The sequence below is a fragment of the Prosopis cineraria genome, unplaced genomic scaffold, assembly GCF_029017545.1.
Source record: "Prosopis cineraria cultivar Desert tree isolate PC_DT_omini unplaced genomic scaffold, ASM2901754v1 PC2, whole genome shotgun sequence".
Taxonomy (NCBI): domain Eukaryota; kingdom Viridiplantae; phylum Streptophyta; class Magnoliopsida; order Fabales; family Fabaceae; genus Prosopis; species Prosopis cineraria.
The window spans coordinates 47,246,617-47,267,063 of NW_026555333.1; the positions used below are offsets into that span (position 1 = coordinate 47,246,617).

The window sequence follows — 20,447 nt, forward strand, 5'->3', positions numbered from 1 at the left end:
GTGTCAACATAGCCACGTCAACCCTACCCAGTTAGCCATATTTTTTGAATTTATAGTTTAACCCCAAACCTTTCCTTATTTCGACCCTTAAAATATCTTAAATTCTATTTTAGACCCTTACTTCTCTAAAATTCCATTTTGACTACAAATCTTTTCAAAAATTACACTTTTACCCCATTAACTTACCTAAATTCCATTTTAACCTCCACATTTTTTGAAATTACACTTTGACCCTTATACTTTTTGGAATTTCCATATTTACCCTTATACTTTTTAAAATCTCCATTCTGCCCCTATACTTTCCAAAATTCTCGTCTACCCCTATATCCTTTCAATATTTTCATTTTGTTGCTAAATTTTTCTAATATTCTCACCTACCCTTAAATTCACAGATATTCCCATTTGCCCTGATTTCCCCTAAAAATGCCTCCAAGACACAGGAGTATGCATGAAGTTGAGATGAAAGAGATGAGACGTAGGATACGAGAGTTGGAAGCTATTATGGAAACACAACAAACTCTGTTAAGAAATAATAAAGAAAACCTAGAAGGAGATTTGGGGAGCAGCAGTTTATCATCCACTAATAACCATTACCGTTCATGACAATAACAATTTCATTCTAATGACATCAAGGTAGACATTCCTGAATTTGAAGGAAGACTCTAGCCAGATGAGTTCGTAGACTGGCTTCAAACTGTTGAAAGAGTATTTGAATATAAGGAGATTTTAGATGCATAAAAAGTCAAGATTGTCACCCTCAAACTCAAGAAATATACATGAGGGAAGTGAGAGAAAATGAGACGCTAGCTCACTAGGAAATTTCTATTAGATCATTATCACTAAGATAACTTTTTCTAGCTGTAAAATCTTTAATAGAGGTCTTTATCTGTAGAAGAATATGCTGGAGAATTTGAACAACTCATGATGAATTATGACATCTAGGAAAAAGAGGAGCAAACAATAGCCCGGTACCTTGCAGGCTTAAACACAAATATCAACTGTCTAGTCCAGCTTCAGCAGTATTGGACCTTGGATGATGTAATTCGTCTAGCCATACATGTTGAGAAGTAAATGCCCAAGAGATCTTCTTTCTAGTCTTCTTCCTTTAAGGGTTATCCAGAATCCTGTAAGGAAAAATTTTAGCAAACTAACTCCATAAGCAAGTCACAATCTAGCACTATGTGCAAACCATCATCAAATGCTGCCAAGGAATCTAGCTCTTAGCAATCAAATACTTTAAATGTTAAGGATTTGGCCACATTATTGCGTATTGTCCTACCCAGAGGGTTGTCACCATTAGGGTATGACAAAAGCATGAAGCACCTGAAGAAGATGAGAAGGAGACTGAGTTTTATGGCACTAATTCTGTATATGACAAGGAGGTCATGCTTGCTGATCAGGGAGAAGCATTGGTGCTTAGACAAAGTCTGCATACAACTGTAGTCAAAGAAGAACCTTAGCTACAACGCAACATTTTTCATACTCGCTACACTGCCTAAGGAAAAGTTTATAATGTCATCATTGATAGTGGAAGCTGTGAAAACGCAGTATCTGACAACATGATAGAGAAATTGAAGTTGCCAACAAAAGATTATCTGTATCCGTACAAGCTTCACTGGCTCAACAAGGGGAATAAGGTAAAAGTTTCTAAACAATGCCCTGTGTCCTTTTCTATTAGGAACTGATATTGATGAAATTTTATGTGATGTTATTCCCATAGATGCATGCCACCTTTTATTAGGGAGGCCATGGCAATATGATTGACATGCTATGCACAATGAGCGTGCAAACACCTATTCTTTTACAAAAGATGGTGTCAAGTTCAAACTAGTACCTCTACCACCTAACAAGATTAGCCAATCTTGAGGGAATCTAGCCCTTTTAAGCCACTAGTATCTTTGATGACTAACGAGGAATTTAAGGTGATGAAGTTTGAAGCCTAAATGATGAGCTTTATCCTGGTGCTTGAGGTGAATAATGAGTCTACCAATCCACTAGGAGTCGTTCTGTTATTCTCTAAATTTTTAGATGTGATATCTAATAAGATACCACCAGGGTTTCCTCCCATGCGAGACATACAGCATGCCATAGACTTCGTTCTGAGAACAGTTATTCCTAATAAGCCTGCCTATAAGATGAGTTTCCAAGAACATGTCGAAATCCAATAAATAGTTGAAGAGTTGTTAAAGAAAGGGTTGGTTTGAGAAAGTGTTAGCCCTTATGCTGTACTTGTTCTTTTAGTACCTAAGAAAGATGGGAGTTGGAGAATATGCATTGACTGTCGAGCTATCAACAAGATCATGATTAAGTATCAATTTCTTATACCTTGACTCAATGATATGCTAGACCAGTTGCATAATGCCACTACCTTTTTAAAAATTGACCTTTATGGTGGATGCCACCAAATTAGAATTCAGTCAGGACAAAGTGAAAGACCACTTTTAAGACATAAGATAGCTTGTATGAGTGGAATGTGATGCCTTTTGGGTTAACAAATGCTCCTAACACATTTACACACCTGATGAATCAGGCATTGTGATCCTTTATTGGCAAATTTATTGTTGTATACTTTGATGATATTCTTATTTATAAGAGTTAAGAAGAACACTTAAATCACTTGTGGCAAGTTTTGCAAGCCTTCAGAGAATAGAAGCTTTATGCTAATTTTAAGAAGTGCAACTTCCTCACTAGTAACGTTGTGTTCTTGAGATACATCATTACTGTAGAGGGTGTTCGAGTTGATTCAAGCAAAGTTGTAGCCATTAATAGTTGGCCAATTCCAAAATCTATTTAGGAGGTTTAAAGCTTTCATAGATTAGCTTCTTTTTACAGGAGGTTCATCCGTAATTTTAGCTTTATTGCTGCACCACTTATAGATTTCACAAAAGGAGAGAAATTTCAATGGATAGAGTAAGCTTAGAAAAGCCTTGAGGAGCTGAAGAAGAAGTTGACCGAAGCTCTAGTCCTAGCTCTTCCTAATTTTGACCAAGTATTTGATGTTAGCTGTGATGCTTCTAACACCGACATTGATGCTTTCTTAAGCTAGAAGGGCCATCCGATTGCCTTTTTCAATGAGAACCTCAACGATGCCAAGCTTAGGTATTATATCTATGATAAAGAATTTTATGTCATTACCCAAACTCTCCAACATTGGAGTCACTATCTCCTAAACAAAAAGTCTATACTCTTTTCTAATCATGAGGCACTTAAGTATTTGAAAAATTCTTAGCTGAAGATCAGCCGTAGACATGCTCGTAAGAGTGAACTCTTACTGTCTTATTTATTCCTTATTAAGCATATGCTGCTCACAACAATGTAGACTAAAGTTTTTGGGTTTGAACTTGTCAAAGAGTTATATTAGGATGATCCTAATTTTTAATGAGTATGGGAAGCAACTGCAAATCAACCTTTCCACTAGTTCTATAAATATGACGAATTTCTATTTCAAGGCAAAGCCCTATGCATTCCACAAGGTTCATTGAGAGAAGTCATAATTTGGAAAGCACATGAGGGTGGATTAGCTGGACATTTTGGTCAAGATAAAATAATTGATCTAGTGAAGGAGAACTTTTACTAGCCTCGACTTTAATGAGATGTCAATAGACATATACAGAGATATAAAATTTGCTACTTGGCCAAGTCTAAAGGTCAAAATATTGGGTTATACATGTCTTTGCCAATTCCAGAAGCACCTTAGGAAGATGTGAGCATGAATTTTGTTCTAAGCTTACCATAAACTTAGAGGTAAAAAGATTATATCATAGTAGTTGTGGATCATTTTTCAAAAATGGCCTATTTCATTCCATGCCAAAAGACCAATGTTGCTGTTCAAGTAGCATATTTTTACTTTAAAGAGATTGTTCGTCTTCATGGCATTTCCAAGACTATCACTTCTGATCGTGATGTGAAGTTTCTTAGCCACTTTTGATAGACGCTATGAAAGAAGATGGAAACTAAGATCCAATTTAGCAATGCTAGTCATCCCCATATAGATGGTCAAACTAAAGTTGTAAATAGGACTTTTCGTAATCTTCTTCGCTTATGGGGAAGAATTTGAAGCAGTGAGATCTTATTCTTGCTTCAGTTGAATTTGCTTACAATAACTCTATCAACCAAGTAACTGGGAAGTGTCCGTTTGAAATTATTTATGACACTCATCCCTTTAGCCGGGTAGACTTGATCCCTTCACTTGATAAGCAGCAATATAACTCTGATACTGGCCAAAAGGCTAACGATATTAAGAAATTGCATGAGCAAGTTGGCAAGTGAATCCAAAAGAAAAATTTGAGATATAACGCTCAACGTGACAAGCATCAGAGACAATACAATTTTAAAGTAGGAAACTTGGTATGGATACATCTGTGAAAGGAACGATTTCCTAAATAATCGAATGCCAATCCATAAGAGCTAATGATCCATTCAAGATTGTGCAAAAGATCAACAACAATGCTTATAAGGTAAAATTTCCTGGCTCTTATGGAGTGTCTACCACCTTCAATATTGTTGATCTATCCCCTTACATTAATGATGATGCCAAATTTGACTCGAAGGTGAGTTTCATTCAACCTAGAGAGGATAAAACGGAATAACATTGATAAGGTAACACCAGCAATAACGTCAATGAGATAACGCCAATCATCGCATTACAATGTTATGCTGTTAACGTTTATCTATTTCCCAAGCATTAATCCCTTTTAATTCATTTTAGTTATCCCTTTTAATTCATTTCAGTTGTAACCCCTTCTTATCCCAGTAGTATAAATAGGAATCTTCCCTCTGTATATGGACGAACAACTGGATTATAGAATAAACACGAGCATTTTTCTTTTGGTTATGAGCCATTATCTATCCTTCCATATATTCTAATAAAAAACTATTAGATTACTAAATTCAGGAACAAGAAATTAATGCACCAACATCTGGATTATATCATATGATTATACAGCCTATTGTACTGTGCAAGAAGAAACAAAATATAAGGCTCATTGTGAACAAGAGATGATAGAAGCATCACAAAACACTCGATTGAATAGTTTTTTCTATACAAATCTGTTAATCTCTATACCCCGGGGTAGAGATAAGAAGACCATTAGGGGCTACGGCCTAACTTTTTATTTTGTTTTTTACTAAATGTAAGAATTATATATTTTTGGCATCATAAGTTTACATATCATAGAAGCCTTGAGATACTAGATAGAATTCTCATTTCAATTTTATAGTAGTTTTATACGCATGTATAGTCCAATTGTTTTCATAGTTTGAAGATAAAATTATCATAAGGTCTATTTATTTTCAACAAGAAAATGCTACATTTGCTCTTAAAGCACTTATGTCATTTGATTTTGCTTTTATTGTATATTTACTAAAAGAAATTATAAGAATTATTACTAACAAACTTTGTTAAGCATTGTAACAAAAATCTCAATACATATAGAATGTTATATGCTTGATATTTATCATAAAATTACATATTCAAAAGTTAAGAGGTTATAGTTAAGACTAGAAAAAATTATTTTTTCTATAATAACCAAGCTATTAAAAAAATTAATGGTTTTTTCTATGATATACTTAGATCTCATCAACCTAAAGAATTTGTGACAATTGAACATGATTACCCTGTTGATGTATTTATTTATTATAATTATCAATTAAAAGAATTAAATAGTAAATAAGTAATAGAGTTTTTTAGATTAAACAGATTCTAGATCTCAATAATACATTTAAATCATTCAATGCTCATGGAGAAGATAAAATCTTCTCTAATTTAATGATAGTTTATATTGAAAAAGAAATGACTAAAAAATTTTATTGTAGACATAATAATTAATTGTTCTTATACCATAAAAAATTGATGAGCAAAACTTAAAGAATGAACGTATATATTTATTTTTGTTATATATTTTTAAAATTAAATATGAATATATATGCTGAAATATTTATACTTCCTCCGTTAAAAAACGTAATACATTTTTAACCGAATTTTATCCGTAATAAAGCAGTTACTTATCTTCAAACAAACTATATTTTTTCACATTTACCTTTATTTAATAAAGTGCTTTACCTTACAATAAATATAAATTTATTTATTAAATAGGGGCATTTTTTTTAAAAAAAAAGACAATGATTATACCTTAAAAGATTAAAAATACTTTACATTTTTTAATATTTAACCCCTCAAAAAATCGCTTATATTTTTAAACAGAGGAAGTATTATGTTATTAATATATATAGATTTAATTTTTCTTTGATTATCACATATTTTGTCATCTCGTCCTCTCAATAAAATTTTCTGGCTCCACCCCTATTTATATACCCCATAAAATATTTGAATCTAGTCAAGAATACTAGTTCAAGAAAAAAAACTAATAACTAAACAGAAATATAATCGTTGAATGATTTATTCAAGTGTACCTAACACTATTTTCTTTCTTTTTTTTTTCTTTTTTGAATTAGAAGAGTTTACATATACTAAATTGGTACATAAGTAGTAATCAAAGAAAATTTCCTCTCATCATCTACCACCCTAACACAATAAGAGGGTAGTTAATCAAAAGTAACAAAAGGTCCTGTCATCTCTCCAACATTTATAGGTAAAAATGAGTACAAAAATTTGCTTTCCTACACATAAAATTAACACAAATAAACTCAATAATGTCGCCAAAAGTGCGGTAGTCATTATTGCTTTTGTAGATAAGGTTAATGGCCTCTGCACATTTTGTGAAAAGTTTGATATTCTTATATCCTCTATTCTAGCAGTGTCGCTGCCCCTCTTAAATTCTTATCAATTCAATTAAGGTAACTGATAGATTCTCAATACATGCATTAAATCCAACAACCCAATTAGCATTGTAGTCTCTTATTAACCCTCCCACATTAACCTATGTTATTGCAAACAGATCTATCAACATCTAATTGAACTTCACTCGTTTTATATCTAACCCATTTCTTAACATTTCTCTTTGCCTTTTTTTTTTTCCTCTTAAAGTGTAAGACATTTGTAAAACATTAAGGTCTTATTTTACTCTTTGGAGTGTAGCAAAACTCGGCCCCATTCTATCCATATTATTAGTGTCAAAAAGTTTCTTACACCTACTGCACGAAATGTCTCAGCAAACATACTCAAATAGAATATGTCAAGGTACTTGTTTCGTGAAACTCTTCCCGGCTTCATGCTTGAGATTCTATAGCAATCAGCATTCTCTGCTTGGAGATTTAAAATGCGCCCAGAGTTCAAGTTTTACCAGCCAACTCCGCCAACTTTCAGTATGGTTGCAATCTCAGAGGAGATGCAGCAAATCTTGAATTACAATCAAGGGGACACGTGTCTGAAGCAAGAAATCCTCTCTTAGCTCTCAACTCCACTGTGTGCATTTGGCGCACTATTTTCTTTTATAATTATATGATTGCATCATATTTCAGTATTATAGAACTTAATTGGAATCATCAAACAGCAGTTTCAGTATTGGCTTCTCCGCGACCCCAGCTTTTATTCCCTATTAATGAAAGAAAAGCAGCTTGTATCCTTCCAGTGCCACCACAAACCTTGCAGACGATAACATTGACATACTTATTCAATACGGTGATAGTGATTTTGCTTTGTGTCCATCCGAAATCAAAATCCAATAAATAGAACATTTCATGTCTTTCTACTAAAGAAAGGTTGGTGCCTTCACATTACACATGCATACAGAGCCGAGGGTACTTCTTCCCCTTTATATGTATAACTTATAGCTTTATGTATTTAAAGTACTTATTTTTAATTAAATTGTATCATTTAAAAAATATATGTTAAAAAGAAGAAGATAAAGCTTTTATTTTTTAACAAACTTACACAGTACGTACATATTTTTTTAATTTTATTTAGAAGTTAATTTCAATATTTTTCAATAAAAAACTTGAAACTTTAAAAATTTTAAAAATTATATTTTATTCATATTAAATACATTCTTAAAAAAATTCCCAATCTTTCGATATTATCATTTGAATATGAGTCAAAATAGAAATTGTAATTGTAATAAATAATGAATGACTCGTACAAAGAATCATAAAATCCATCCATCAACTTATAAATATACAGGTAAAACAGCTATACCTTTTAAATATGCAGCTTTTAAAAAAAGTGTATTATAAATATCACTCCATCCCTAACGACCTGTTAATGTTACACCTTTTTTTTTTTTTTTTAATACAAACATCATCAACGTCCCACTCTGCAACGTTTGAATTTTGTGAATGGAGATGACTCCATTCCAAGTCACCTATTTTTCTGCTAAGTTTGTAATGACAATAATTAATAAGCCACAGAAGTGGGTTTTTTTTTTTTTTTTGTCCGTTCTTTTTTGGCCACACCCGCGAGTCTTTGGTCTTTCACACCTCCCTCTTGCAATCCATTGTTTTGTAGTTTTGTTAATTGTTAGAGATTCTGATTCTGCAGTTAGAATTTAGAAACATTGTCGGCCTTGAGGGATTGAGGACATTGGATTGATCTTATCTGTTTCTCTGGGTCTTTTTTCCTCAACCTAGTTGTGTCCATTTTCCTTTTTAATCTCGCCTCTGTTTTGGGGCGTTTTCCATGTTTGTATATCGGGGGGAAAAAAAAATTCCTCTTTTTCTGTTCATATTTGTCCACGAGTATTGAACGATAAACGAGCTCACTCGCAGAACTTTCGAGCTCCCTCTCTATTGGCGCAAAAGGGTCTTTCATGGCTTCCCGAAAAGTAAGATTTTCATTTTAATTCCCAACAAATCCCGAATCCCACCATTTTCGGGAAGGGAATTTTTGAGCTCCTTGGCTCCTAATTTCAGGCCTCCAGGTTCGAAATTTGACTTTTTACTGGTTTTAGAATGGTGTCATTTCCTCCTTCTCTGACGAGATCTCTTCCAATTCAAGGGTCAATTCTTTATCTATTTCTCTGATATTTCTTGATCCGTCGATATAGCCCCAAGGGAGAAAAGAAAAATGTTTGGAACTCAAAGCAAAATAGACCTTGCGGTCGAATACCAATCCCAAATACCAATTCTGAGGCCCAGCATCTATTCCAGAAGAGCGAATCTCACTGTAAAATTCCAAGACATTTATGGGTTCACGGTAGAAGGGAATGTAGATGATGTCAATGTGTTGAATGAGGTACGAGAGAAGGTGAGGCAACAGGGAAGGGTATGGTGGGCAATGGAAGCCAACAAAGGTGCAAATTGGTATTTGAACACTACCATAGGCGAAGGCAGTGCCCTTAAGAGTTCTTTGAAGTTCTCCACACTTGTTAATGCCATCACTCTGAAGAAGTTGATTAGGAGAGGAATCCCCCCAAGTCTACGGCCTAAGGTCTGGTTTTCATTGTCTGGGGCTGCCAAGAAAAAGTCCACCGTACCTGAGAGTTATTACGATGATCTGACCAAAGCAGTGGAGGAGAAGGTCACCGCCGCCACCAGACAGATTGATCATGTGAGTGTGTCTGCCCTGCCTTTGTTAGTGGGTTCTTATTATGATATCTGTGATAATCTACCACGCAATTATACTTTGCAAAAATGGAAGCTGGCCCAATTGAATACGACATGATGCTCTAAACTGCGTCTGACACTATATATCTTGTCATTATGCAATGACATATTTGTTATTTCTTGTATCCGTGTTAGTATTGTTGTTGTAGTTAAATAACCAATGTGTCGCGCTTGATTTTACTTTGTAAGGATGATGTTCAAGTCTGAGTAACTAGCTCATTAAAAGTTTGCTGAACTGATTTCATTGCGCAGATTTTAGATTAGATGTCTTATAAAGATTCAGATTCGTATCTTGCTGAAAGGCTTTTATGGATTCAGAGGTGTTGGTTGATTAATTGGCTTTCATGGGCGTGTCCTCTTACGGTTTTTTTCTAGCCTTGTTTTTAATGAGCAACTTTATAGTTTGTGAATGATATTGAGTAACAAAAGGTTCGTTAGGAAATTGAGCAGATGCCCTAAACTCTTAACCTTAGCGTTAGTTCATGTTCTTCAGTAAGTACAAGCAAAGTATTGAACCAACAATGTCATGCTAGTCATTATATATTTGATTCTAGAAAGAGATGATCAGATGAGAATCTGTGTGGCCATCAGTACTATTTGAAGTTTTCTGATCAAGTTCAATTTGGCATTTTTATATATTTCCTTTTAAGTGTTTCAAACGTTACTGCTAATTTAAAAAATGTGAGATGGTTTTGCAAAATTGACTCCATCAAGTTATCAAATTTGACTGCTTGCATCTTGATTGATTATTGATCTGATTATTTGGGAATGATATGCTTTAGCATCCATATTCTATGGTAAGCAAATTTCTTCCGCTTGTTAGAATCATTCTTCTTCCCATCTTGCAGGACCTGCCCCGAACCTTCCCTGGTCATCCATGGTTGGACACTATAGAAGGACATGCTGCTCTTAGGCGTGTTCTTGTTGCCTATTCCTTTCGTGATTCTGATGTTGGGTATTGTCAGGTTAGTTTGCTTGCCTAACTGCCTTGTGTTCTCTAACTATCTGTTTTTATTTCAAATCTTTGATACGAAACAAAAAATTATGCTTTTATACTTTGTTCTGATTTTATACAGGCAATAAAAATGGAGCATGACAAAGTTTCTTTTGTTTAAATTAACTATTTGGCTTTTAGATACGAATAATAATGCTTGTTTTGCTTTGATCACAGATGGAGCATGCATACCTGAAAACATTATTTCTTAGTTATTGACACACCTGCTATTCTTCCAGGGGTTAAATTACGTTGCAGCGTTATTGTTGCTTGTCATGAAGACAGAAGAGGATGCATTTTGGATGCTGGCAGTCCTATTGGAAAATGTCTTAGTTAATGACTGCTACACAAACAACTTATCAGGATGCCATGTTGAACAAAGAGTGTTTAAAGATTTACTTGCTAAAAAGTGCCCAAGGTATTTTCATTGACGACTTAACACTGTCATTCCTTGCTTCCTTGGCATCGCCTGAGAATCGGACAAAATAAAATGCAGGATAGCGGCTCATTTGGAAGCGTTGGAGTTTGATGTCTCCCTAGTAGCCACTGAGTGGTTCCTTTGCCTCTTTTCAAAGAGTTTACCTTCAGAGGTTAGAATAATACTGCAATTAATTATCACAGAAATCACAGAAAGCCTTATCTTGGTCTGTGATAAATTAGTGGGTTTTCATTTTGGTCCTCCGTAAATCATTTCTTTTAATTTAGCCCCCAATCATTGAATTGTTTGCAATGTTATCCTTTCATCCCATCTCCTTCCAAAATAATACATCAAACCTCATAGTTGGCTTGCTTCAATGGAATAGCCTGTGTAGGACAAAAAGGCAAATATTGCAACCATTTTAATTATAGAAGCGCTTAAAATAGGATTCTTTTTTTTTTTTTTTCTCTTCTCTACTTTGCCCTAATTAATATTTCTTCTGTGGGATATCTTAGACAACTTTGCGAGTGTGGGACGTCATGTTCTACGAAGGGGCAAAGGTTATGTTTAATGTGGCTCTGGCAATCTTTAAGGTATCAACAACACTGTCTGGCTTCTGTGTTCTTTTTTTTATTCTGGCACACAAACATATTGCCAAATATGCTATGAAAGAATGAGTGTTTGACATTTGAAACCTCGAATTGTAGATGAAGGAAGATGAGTTGCTTCTTACACATCACGTTGGTGAGGTGATTGATATTCTGCAGAGGACGACCCATGACCTATTTGATCCAGATGATTTACTGACAGTAAGAATTCTTTGTTCTCATTTCTCTCCCTACATCTCTAGTTTTTATTACAATCTGCCGGATATTTTTTTCTTGAGTATTTTTCGTGTGACTTAATAAAAAAAAATGAATAAATTTCTATATGTCGGTGTAGAATTTGTTAATTCTTTCAACCTCAAAAAATAATTTTAATTGAAAAACAATGATAAGATCTAAATTGATCAAATCAAGCATGAACAATCCACAGAGAAGTGTGAATGTTCACAGCCATCTTGAAAGCAAAACAAATCCCTAGTGTATGAAAATATTTGGGTTTGGACTGTAAGTTCAATCACTTCTGTAGATATATGGTTTCTGTGCTGCTGCAATCTAGATTGATTGTATGTATATATTTTTCCTTAAAAAGCTGGTTGTTTTGAAAAAAATTAAATGAAAACATGGCTATATACAGTAGGAAAACATGAGAACATTTAGATTTGAACAGATTCGAAGACTTCTATTGCAAAACAAGGGTACCAAGCAGAGTATCTCTGCTTTAAATAAAACATATTGAAATGTAATTGCAAAAACTTGTCATCATAATGTACAAGGTTCCTCCAAGGCATTTGCTCTGCTTTAACTCTAATTTTCATTATGTATTCTTGTACTTGCAGGTGGCATTTGATAAGATAGGCTCCATGACGACCAACACCATATCAAAGGAAAGGAAGAAACAAGAACCTGAAGTGATGAAGGAACTTGATGAGAGGTTGAGACGGTTAAGTTCATCCCAAGTGGAAGATAAATAGCAATTTCTTCAGTGTAAGTTTGATCTGAAATAGGAAACTGTTCTAGTGGTAGCAGTACTGTGTTGTGTGTCTTGGAGGTGAATGTTGAGTTCATCCGAGTGAAAGTTCCTGTACTGTTTGAGGGGATACTTGTAGGTGAGAGTGTAAATGATCTGTGGATGTATCATTATCTGTTAATTTATGGCGCAGATTTGATCAAGAAATTATGGGATTTCATTGATCTGCTAGTTTTTGCACTTGAAGCATGAGTGTTGACGAGGAGTTATAGAATAGAGAGAAGGTTCCTCGTGTCATGAGACTATCTCACGAGGCATTTTGCGCCTATGAACTGAAACCTACACAATATTACTATTATGCTGTGCTTGGCTCCTGGGGAATATAGAGGGAAGAAAAAATGAAGAGAAAAGAAAAGTGGAGGTATGTAATTTTCTTTCTATACTTGGTTGAGCTAGAGAAAATGGGAAAAACGAAAAATTGTTAGTTTCATATGAACAATAATAACTTTATTATTTGTAAAAAATTGTTTGTATGTAATAAATTTTAATATTTTTAACATATTATTTATATGTTTTTGATTATACATTGTTGATTAAATAAAAATATAATTGTAAATTCTTTTACTCGTTGCTAGCAAAAAAATTTATTTTGTCCAATTTTAATCTTTAAAGTTGAGGGAAAATTAGGATGAAAATAGAGGGAGGTAACAAGTAGGAAATGAAAGGGAGAAGGATAGTTTTTAAAATACTGAATTAATATCAGTTAAGTTTCCAACAATTTTTTTGTTGAAAAATAAGTTAAAAATATAGATTTAAATTATCATAAATTTAAGAGTTACAATTATAAATAAATATTTAAATATTAAATATAATTTTTAAATTATAACAGAAATTTTTATCTGTAACAATTTGAATTGATATTTATAATTTATTTTATACAAAATATTATTAAGAACATAAGTGCATAACTATTATTAATTCATTCCTTTAAAGCGTAACTGTCGTTCTCCTAAAATGAAAAGATTCATAAACAAATTTCAAAATTAAATTTTCTCTCCATATTTGGATATAAAAGTTGGAAGTAAAAATTTGAGAGTTTTATGTATTATTTTCTTCTCAATTTTCTCTCCCTCTCATTTTTCTCTCCTTAGGTATGGGTTGAGCTCACAGTTTCAACTCGCCTTACCAAACCTGCAACTAACTTACGGGTTGATTGATATTATTAGCTCTATTAAGCCAAGCAAAATTTTATTTATGAAGAGTTTCATTGTTTAAATATATTTGCTATGATTTTTAACAATAATTTATAAGGACGATAAAAGCTTTTAATATGGAGAAAATAATTTGAAATAAGTGCAATAAAAATGTGGCTAAATGTCAATTGGAATTTTTCTTTTTTCTTTTTTTTTTGCAAAAGTCTTGACTTAAACTCTGTCGCCCCAACCATGCAACTAGAAACTAGAAAAGATTTGTTTTATTTTAATTTCCTGCAGATCCAAAGTGCTAAGAATGGAATAGGATGAATAATGTCCAAATTCAAATTCTTTTTATATATAAAAAAATAAAAAAAAACTTATGTCCACTAACAAATATAGTTATTTATTAGAAAAAATATAATAAAATCTCTTCAATTATATAAATACGAATTTAATCTTTCAAAATGTCATAATTTCATTAAAATTAATAGGAACTTTTGTGTAAATAAATTTTAAAATAAAAAAAATTATTTTATTCTTATTAAAAATAATAAGTCTCAATCATAACTTGTTAAGTGTAATATATAAAACTCATAAATTTTTATCTCCAATTTTATACTATAAATCGTAAAAGTTAAATAAAAAATCACAATTTATCAAGCGTAATTTTTGTTGAAAAACTTTTCAAAATAAGAAATTTTAATTATAATTTTTTAAAAAATAAATAACTTGTTTTGTGGATCATAAAAGTTAAATAAAAAATTACAACTTATCATGTGTAATTTTTATTATTGAAAAATAAATTCTCAAAATAATAAACTTCATTCACAACTTTTATTCAAGGAATAACAACTTTATTCAAAGAATTGCAAGAATTGGACTAGAAATTAAAATTTGTCAACAAGTGAAATGGTCTTTACAATTTAAAACTTATCAACACAAAAGTTCTTAGAGATTTCAATAGAATTATGACATTTTAAGAGATTAGATTGTCATCTAATCCCTTCATTAAAAAATATAAAGCATTTTTTAAGGGATTGAATGTTACAAAATGTAAGGCATTTTTATTTTTTCAAGATATAATTATTACCTTTTTTTTAAAATTATTCATATTGAATAAGTTACTTTATAGCTATTTTAGAGTAAAATATCCTATTAAATAAGGGTAAAAATGTAAAAATAGAATTAGTTTGAAAATAAATAACTACTTTACTTGAAGTGAGATTTGAATAAAAATGCTTTATATTTTTAATAAAGAAATATATAATTTGGGGTAATTTTATTATTATTTTCCCTATTTAATTTTTAAGTGTATGTCCCTCCAATTTTATTATCTAAACCTATTTATAAGAAATAAATTATAGTTAAAAATTAACTGTAAGTTATTTCTTATAAATAGATTTGAAAATAAGACTAATAAAAAATTTATACTTCCTCCGTTTAAAAATATAAGACATTTTTTGAGGAGTTGAATGTTTAAAAAATATTTTTAAATCTTTCAAAGTGTAATTATTATTTTTTTTTAAAGCAGTCCTATTGTTAATAATTTTATATTTATTATAAAATATTTAATAAGAATAAATATAAAAAGATAGAGTTAGTTAAAAAATAAATAATTACTTTATTAACATGAAATTAATATTTTCAAATAGAAGGGAGTATATTTTAACATTTCGTTTTAAATGATTTAAATAAATAATACGAGTGTCATTTTTCTTGAACTTACTTTTTAGGTCAAGGCCCTTGAAGAACTGTGTGGGTGTATTGTGCAGTATTTATCCGCACGTCCGCATGTCGCTTGCAGAAACCTCAGCCGCTTCACCAAAGCCCAATGTCCGCCGCGAAGCGCAGCAATTCCTGGACCATTGACACTGACCTCGACGGCATCGACCTTGGCCCCTCCGATTTCGGCTCCTCCATCCCTCTCAAGAAGGTCCCCAACGGCGACGTTTTCTCGGCCTCCCGTGCCGGCGACGTTGACCGCCTCCGCTACCTCCTCGAGTCCGGAGTCAACGTCAATGCTCGGGACCAGTGGGATTCTGTCGCTCTCTACTATGCTTGCCTCGCCGGTCACCTCGATGCTGCTCGCATGTTGCTCGAGAGTGGTGCTATCTGCTCTGAGCACACATTTGACGGTGACCGTTGCCACTACGCTGCCCTTAATTTGAAGGTCAGGAAGTTGTTGAAGGCATTTGAGGCCAGACCGCCGCCTCTGGGTCCCTTGCAGGCGTCGCTGAGAGATACTTTTTTGGGTTGTGCCGCTAATTGGGCCTTCTCGGAGCTTGCTGATTCTCAATTTCAAATTTCGGGTTAGTTTGTTTTGTTTGATGCTTTTCCTATTCAAAGGGTGAATGAATTATTCGTTTCAGCGCATTTAGTTCCATATTCAAGCGTTGGATTATTTTTATAGTGTGCCATGGTATTTAAGCCACAACAAAAGTGGTCATTTTGTTTGGTCTGATTTATAATTAAGATTAGGTTTAGCACTGTCTTCAAAAGAAGGAAAGAAGTGAGCCGTGGGAAATATGTGGAAAGAGAAAAATTGAATTCAATAAAACGATCTCTCAAATTTTAAATATCAATAATGATTTTGAATATTAAACCAAAGTCTAAAATGGCCTAATGAATTTTGCTTTCACTAGAATGAATATTCGAACTTGTGTGTCAAGAAACTGTTCAAATTGTAAACTTTTTAATTCATCAAGTACTTGGGGCCAAAAATAAAAAATAAAAAATCCAATAAGTACTTAATTTTGCCAACAAATTTAGTTACTTCTATTTTTGCAATTACCATACAATTTTTCTTTTTTTTTTAATTTTCTGGTTTGATTCTCCTTGATTAGTCAACGGTTGCCCTCTGGTTTTGGATTGTGCAAGTAGCGAAAAGTTCTAACATGAAAGCTCATAAGGTGAAGTATGTGTTGGTGAAAATGCCATATATTGTCACTAACTTTTGGTTAGCAGTACAAGATGTATTTAAGTAACAACAGATCACTAAATGCAAGACGTGCGCAGTAGGTCTTGTTGAAACACTATAAAAGTTGGCTTGATCTTCTACTTGGGCAAACTATGATTTTATCCTTGCCCCCTACAATCCTAATATTCTTTCCATAAGCTTGAGCATGTGTTTGCTTGATCTCAGGAATATGGATCAAAGTTGTCTTGCCTAAGTTCCAGAAATTTTTCCACGATGGGCTTTCTAATGCACCATTGATTTCAAGAGATTTCTTATAAGCAGTTGCATACACAAAGCATAACTGCTTAGATTAAGTGAATTTCTTTGGAAGTATTTTTTCAACAATGATATTCTAAGAAGACATGATTTGAGACTCGATATTTATTTTGATTGAGTAGGTATATCATCAACTCAGGGATCCAATTGCAACCACTTTCCTCCAGATGTGGTTTTCTATGTATCAGGAAGACCTATTGAGGCTCATAGAGTCATATTGAGTGCCAGGTCACCATTTTTCAAGAAAAAGTTTGAGAGTGATTGGAAAGAGCGAAGGGAAGTCAGATTCTCTAAGGAGAAGCTGTCCTATCCTGCTCTCTATAGCCTCTTGCACTTCTTTTATTCTGACAGATTAGAGATTGCTGTAGATGACATGGAAGATCTTGTGAGAATCTGTAAAGTATGCAAATGCGAATCACTACAGAGAATTCTGGAGAAAGAACTAATTCATCAAAAATATGCAGAGTATAAAGCGCTGAGAGATTTGGACAACTCTCAAAAACGGTTCATTTTACAGGGTTTATCCCTTCCTGAAGAAGACAGGCTTCCTGCAGCATTGCATCAGATTCTTCTGATTGCTCTTTCAAATTCAACTCAAGAAAGTGATCTAAATGATGGAATTGATAAAATGGTTTACCGGGTGGGTGCATTGCAGATTGCTAATTCAATGAATGATCTTGCAGATGTTTGTATAAGAGTAGATGAAAAAATATTTCGCTGCCATCAAGTTATTTTAGCATCAAGGTCAGAATACTTCAAAGCAAGATTGTCACGTATACAGGACTTCTATGAAGGGAAAGATGAGTCATCCGTTGTTTCCCTTCCTTTTCTTGAAGAACGTGATTTGAGCAAGGAAGCATTTGAGAAAATGATTGAGTATATGTGAGTCACTTCTGTTGGCTGAGAACCTGAAATTCAAAATATTGAAGGGAACTTTTTTTTTTTTTGGGGGTATTTTAACACTTTTTTCTTTATTCTCTGACATTAATTTGTTTTCCATTGTAACGAGAGGTCTTTAAACTGATTAACATTTCTTACAATCCCGTTGCCTGACTTATTGTCAAGTGCTGCACAACCAGGATTTCCATATATTTCATAGGCATTTATTTTTTTTCTAAGGACTAGGAACTTCCACTCTATATAGCGTACTCAGTCAGAATAGATGATAAGCTGAATAAACCTTCAATCATGTTCTGTTAATCAAAGTTAGGTTACACATGACAATTTGTATAATTGGGTACTTATAATCTATCAAGATTGCGTAAAATCTATTTGAATTGGGGATTATAATTCATATGTAGTAAGTTCTTCCATGAGTGTCTATATAAATTGATTGTGGCGTGTCATTTCTCATTGGTTATCTGCTCCTGTAGTGTCTTCAGCATGTTCCTAATATGCCCAATAGAGTATGTTGACGTTTCAAGGAGAATTAGTATGTTTGTAGCTCAATTTTCAGTTGTAACTCTAATCTTCATGCATCTGATTGTCTTCTTTCTTGTTCAGGTACACTGACGGTCTGAAGGATATCAGTCCAGATCAGGTAATTCATCATAAATGCAAGTGTCTGTAGAAGTGTTTTTTCATCTTTTATCTAATGCATACTATCTCTTTTGAGTAGGCAGGGGAAATGTTTGATGCTGCTTCTAGATATTTACTGTTTCCTCTAAAGCGTGCTGTGGCTGATGCACTGCTGCCACACTTGGAAATGGTTTCACCTGCAGAACTTTGCCATTGGTTGATACTGGCAGACATGTATGGTTTATTCTTCCATTTCTAATTGTTTTTATTTTTTTGGGGGAGGGGGGTGGAAGAAATGTGTGAATAACTTGCATTTTTGTTCCTGTTTCAATGCTTAAAGTTGAAGATCCTATAGTAAAATGTTATCCTAGAGTAGGACTTGTAATGATATGTACATAACTGTATAGGTGACAAAGCATTCAAATGAAGAGGGGTGAGATCATCAATTAAATCCTGACTGTGTAGAATCTGGAAATTCAGACTTACAATGCTGAAGAGTATAAAAATATAAAAAGAAGGACGAAAGAGAATAATGGGCCCTTATTTAGGAAATTCTGAAATGGGCTGCAGGGGCTTGACTGGAATCAATTTGTAGGAGAATCGAGGGGGTGAGTTTGGGAACATCTGTTGGCTGTCGTAGATAGTGAATGGTGAATAAAAAGAGGAGAGGGAAGAGGAGGGGTGCAGGCTACTAGGTTTTCCATCAGAGAATAATAAAAAATCTCATGAGAAAGTCATGGTTGCAGTAAGCGTTGGACAAAAAGAATTCCATAAATAGAATAGACTCTTTGAAATAGTCATTAAATCATCCCTCACTTCTAATTGAACATTATTGTAGATTCTGCTTAGATGAGTTATATATGTTTGATTATTTTGCCACATGATAAATCCTTGTTATCTTAATCCAATGCTCAATGGGGAAAAAATTCATTTGGATGCAACGTTTATAGTGCTGCATATCATATTTTCAGCTGTGGCTAAAATGGCAGAGTTGGTATGCTTGTGTCCAGGTATGGTGTTTTGAAGATACGGGAATATTGTCTAGATACGATAGCTTGTAATTTTGAAACATTTGCTGAAACTAAAGAATTCCGAGCAATGCTATTGACACTGCCACCGCCATCTGGAGATTCCTCTTTACGTACCACTGCCCCAAGTGTTCCTGGGGCTGCTCTAAATACTGATCAAGGCAATCTTCTTGATGATTTACGAGAGAAATGGCTTGAAATTGAAGCTGCGGAGCTTGACGAGAGAGATGAGAGCGCATTGCAGTTTGACAAGCGGTTAGAAATGCTTATGCTTGTTGCAAAGCAAGAAAATATAGGCAATACTGAATCAGATGATATTGAGAATGTGGCATCCTCAGCTCTTTCTGAAACCTCTTCTCAAATTTCTACTGAACGAGAACTGTAGATCCTAAGAAGTTTTGGGAAAATTTCTTTTTCTTGAGATTAAAATAAAATATGTAGAGTATGTTACAGTGGTAATCTTTAGCAGTACGTTTTAGTTTGGTCGCTCAGAGTGCTTAAGTTGGGTTTTTGTGACTTTAGATGCTTGGAGCGTCCATTGATTGGAGTTCTTTTAAGTACCTGGTCATATAGGATGTTGTGAATGTTCACATATTACAAGATGATGTGAATTGGTTGAGAAAGATTTAATCTGTCACTATTTGAGAAAAACTAGAATGATGCAAAGAAGATTAGTATGGTCCTCTACAAGAAGGGCGCAGATCAAGAAAATTACAATTTGTCTGCATGTTTGTTAGACTCATTTTGTCTTGCCTTTGTTTTTTGTTTTTTCGTTTTTTTGGTTTTTTCCTTTTACTGCATGGAGGGGCACATAAATCAATACAGGTAAAGAATGTAGAATTCTTATTTAAAGATCCAAATTATTACAAGTGCATTAATAACTCATTGGATCCTTTCTTTCTTTTTTAATTATATGGACTTTGATAAACAACCTATATTGTTTTTGTTCTTGACTTGTAAACATTGTGATTTATTATAAATTTTATTTATA

At 33.4% G+C, this 20,447-nt stretch overlaps 2 protein-coding genes across 4 annotated transcripts; both read left to right on the forward strand.

Moving 5' to 3' along the window:
- Window positions 1–8,366: 8,366 nt before the first annotated feature.
- On the forward strand, window positions 8,367–12,713 carry LOC129302396 (uncharacterized). 2 transcript variants are annotated; one of them, XM_054941249.1, is made up of 8 exons: window positions 8,367–9,442; window positions 10,347–10,463; window positions 10,732–10,910; window positions 10,989–11,082; window positions 11,426–11,503; window positions 11,618–11,719; window positions 12,352–12,499; window positions 12,676–12,713. In XM_054941249.1, the coding sequence occupies exons 1-7, from the start codon at window positions 8,960–8,962 to the stop codon at window positions 12,484–12,486; spliced, it is 1,188 nt and encodes a 395-aa protein (XP_054797224.1). In that variant the 5' UTR covers window positions 8,367–8,959; the 3' UTR covers window positions 12,487–12,499; window positions 12,676–12,713. The 2 variants fall into 2 exon arrangements, with proteins under 2 accessions (XP_054797224.1, XP_054797225.1); XM_054941250.1 differs by having other exon boundaries at window positions 8,367–8,813; window positions 8,940–9,442; window positions 12,352–12,713.
- Window positions 12,714–12,773: 60 nt separating this feature from the next.
- Window positions 12,774–20,183, forward strand: LOC129302395 (BTB/POZ domain-containing protein At2g04740). Of its 2 annotated transcripts, XM_054941248.1 has the most exons (6): window positions 12,774–12,903; window positions 15,412–15,987; window positions 17,033–17,792; window positions 18,414–18,450; window positions 18,529–18,662; window positions 19,400–19,539. In XM_054941248.1, exons 2-6 carry the CDS (start codon window positions 15,510–15,512, stop codon window positions 19,407–19,409), a joined length of 1,419 nt encoding a protein of 472 aa, XP_054797223.1. In that variant the 5' UTR covers window positions 12,774–12,903; window positions 15,412–15,509; the 3' UTR covers window positions 19,410–19,539. The 2 variants fall into 2 exon arrangements, with proteins under 2 accessions (XP_054797223.1, XP_054797222.1); XM_054941247.1 differs by lacking the exon at window positions 12,774–12,903 and having other exon boundaries at window positions 19,439–20,183.
- Window positions 20,184–20,447: the final 264 nt, after the last annotated feature.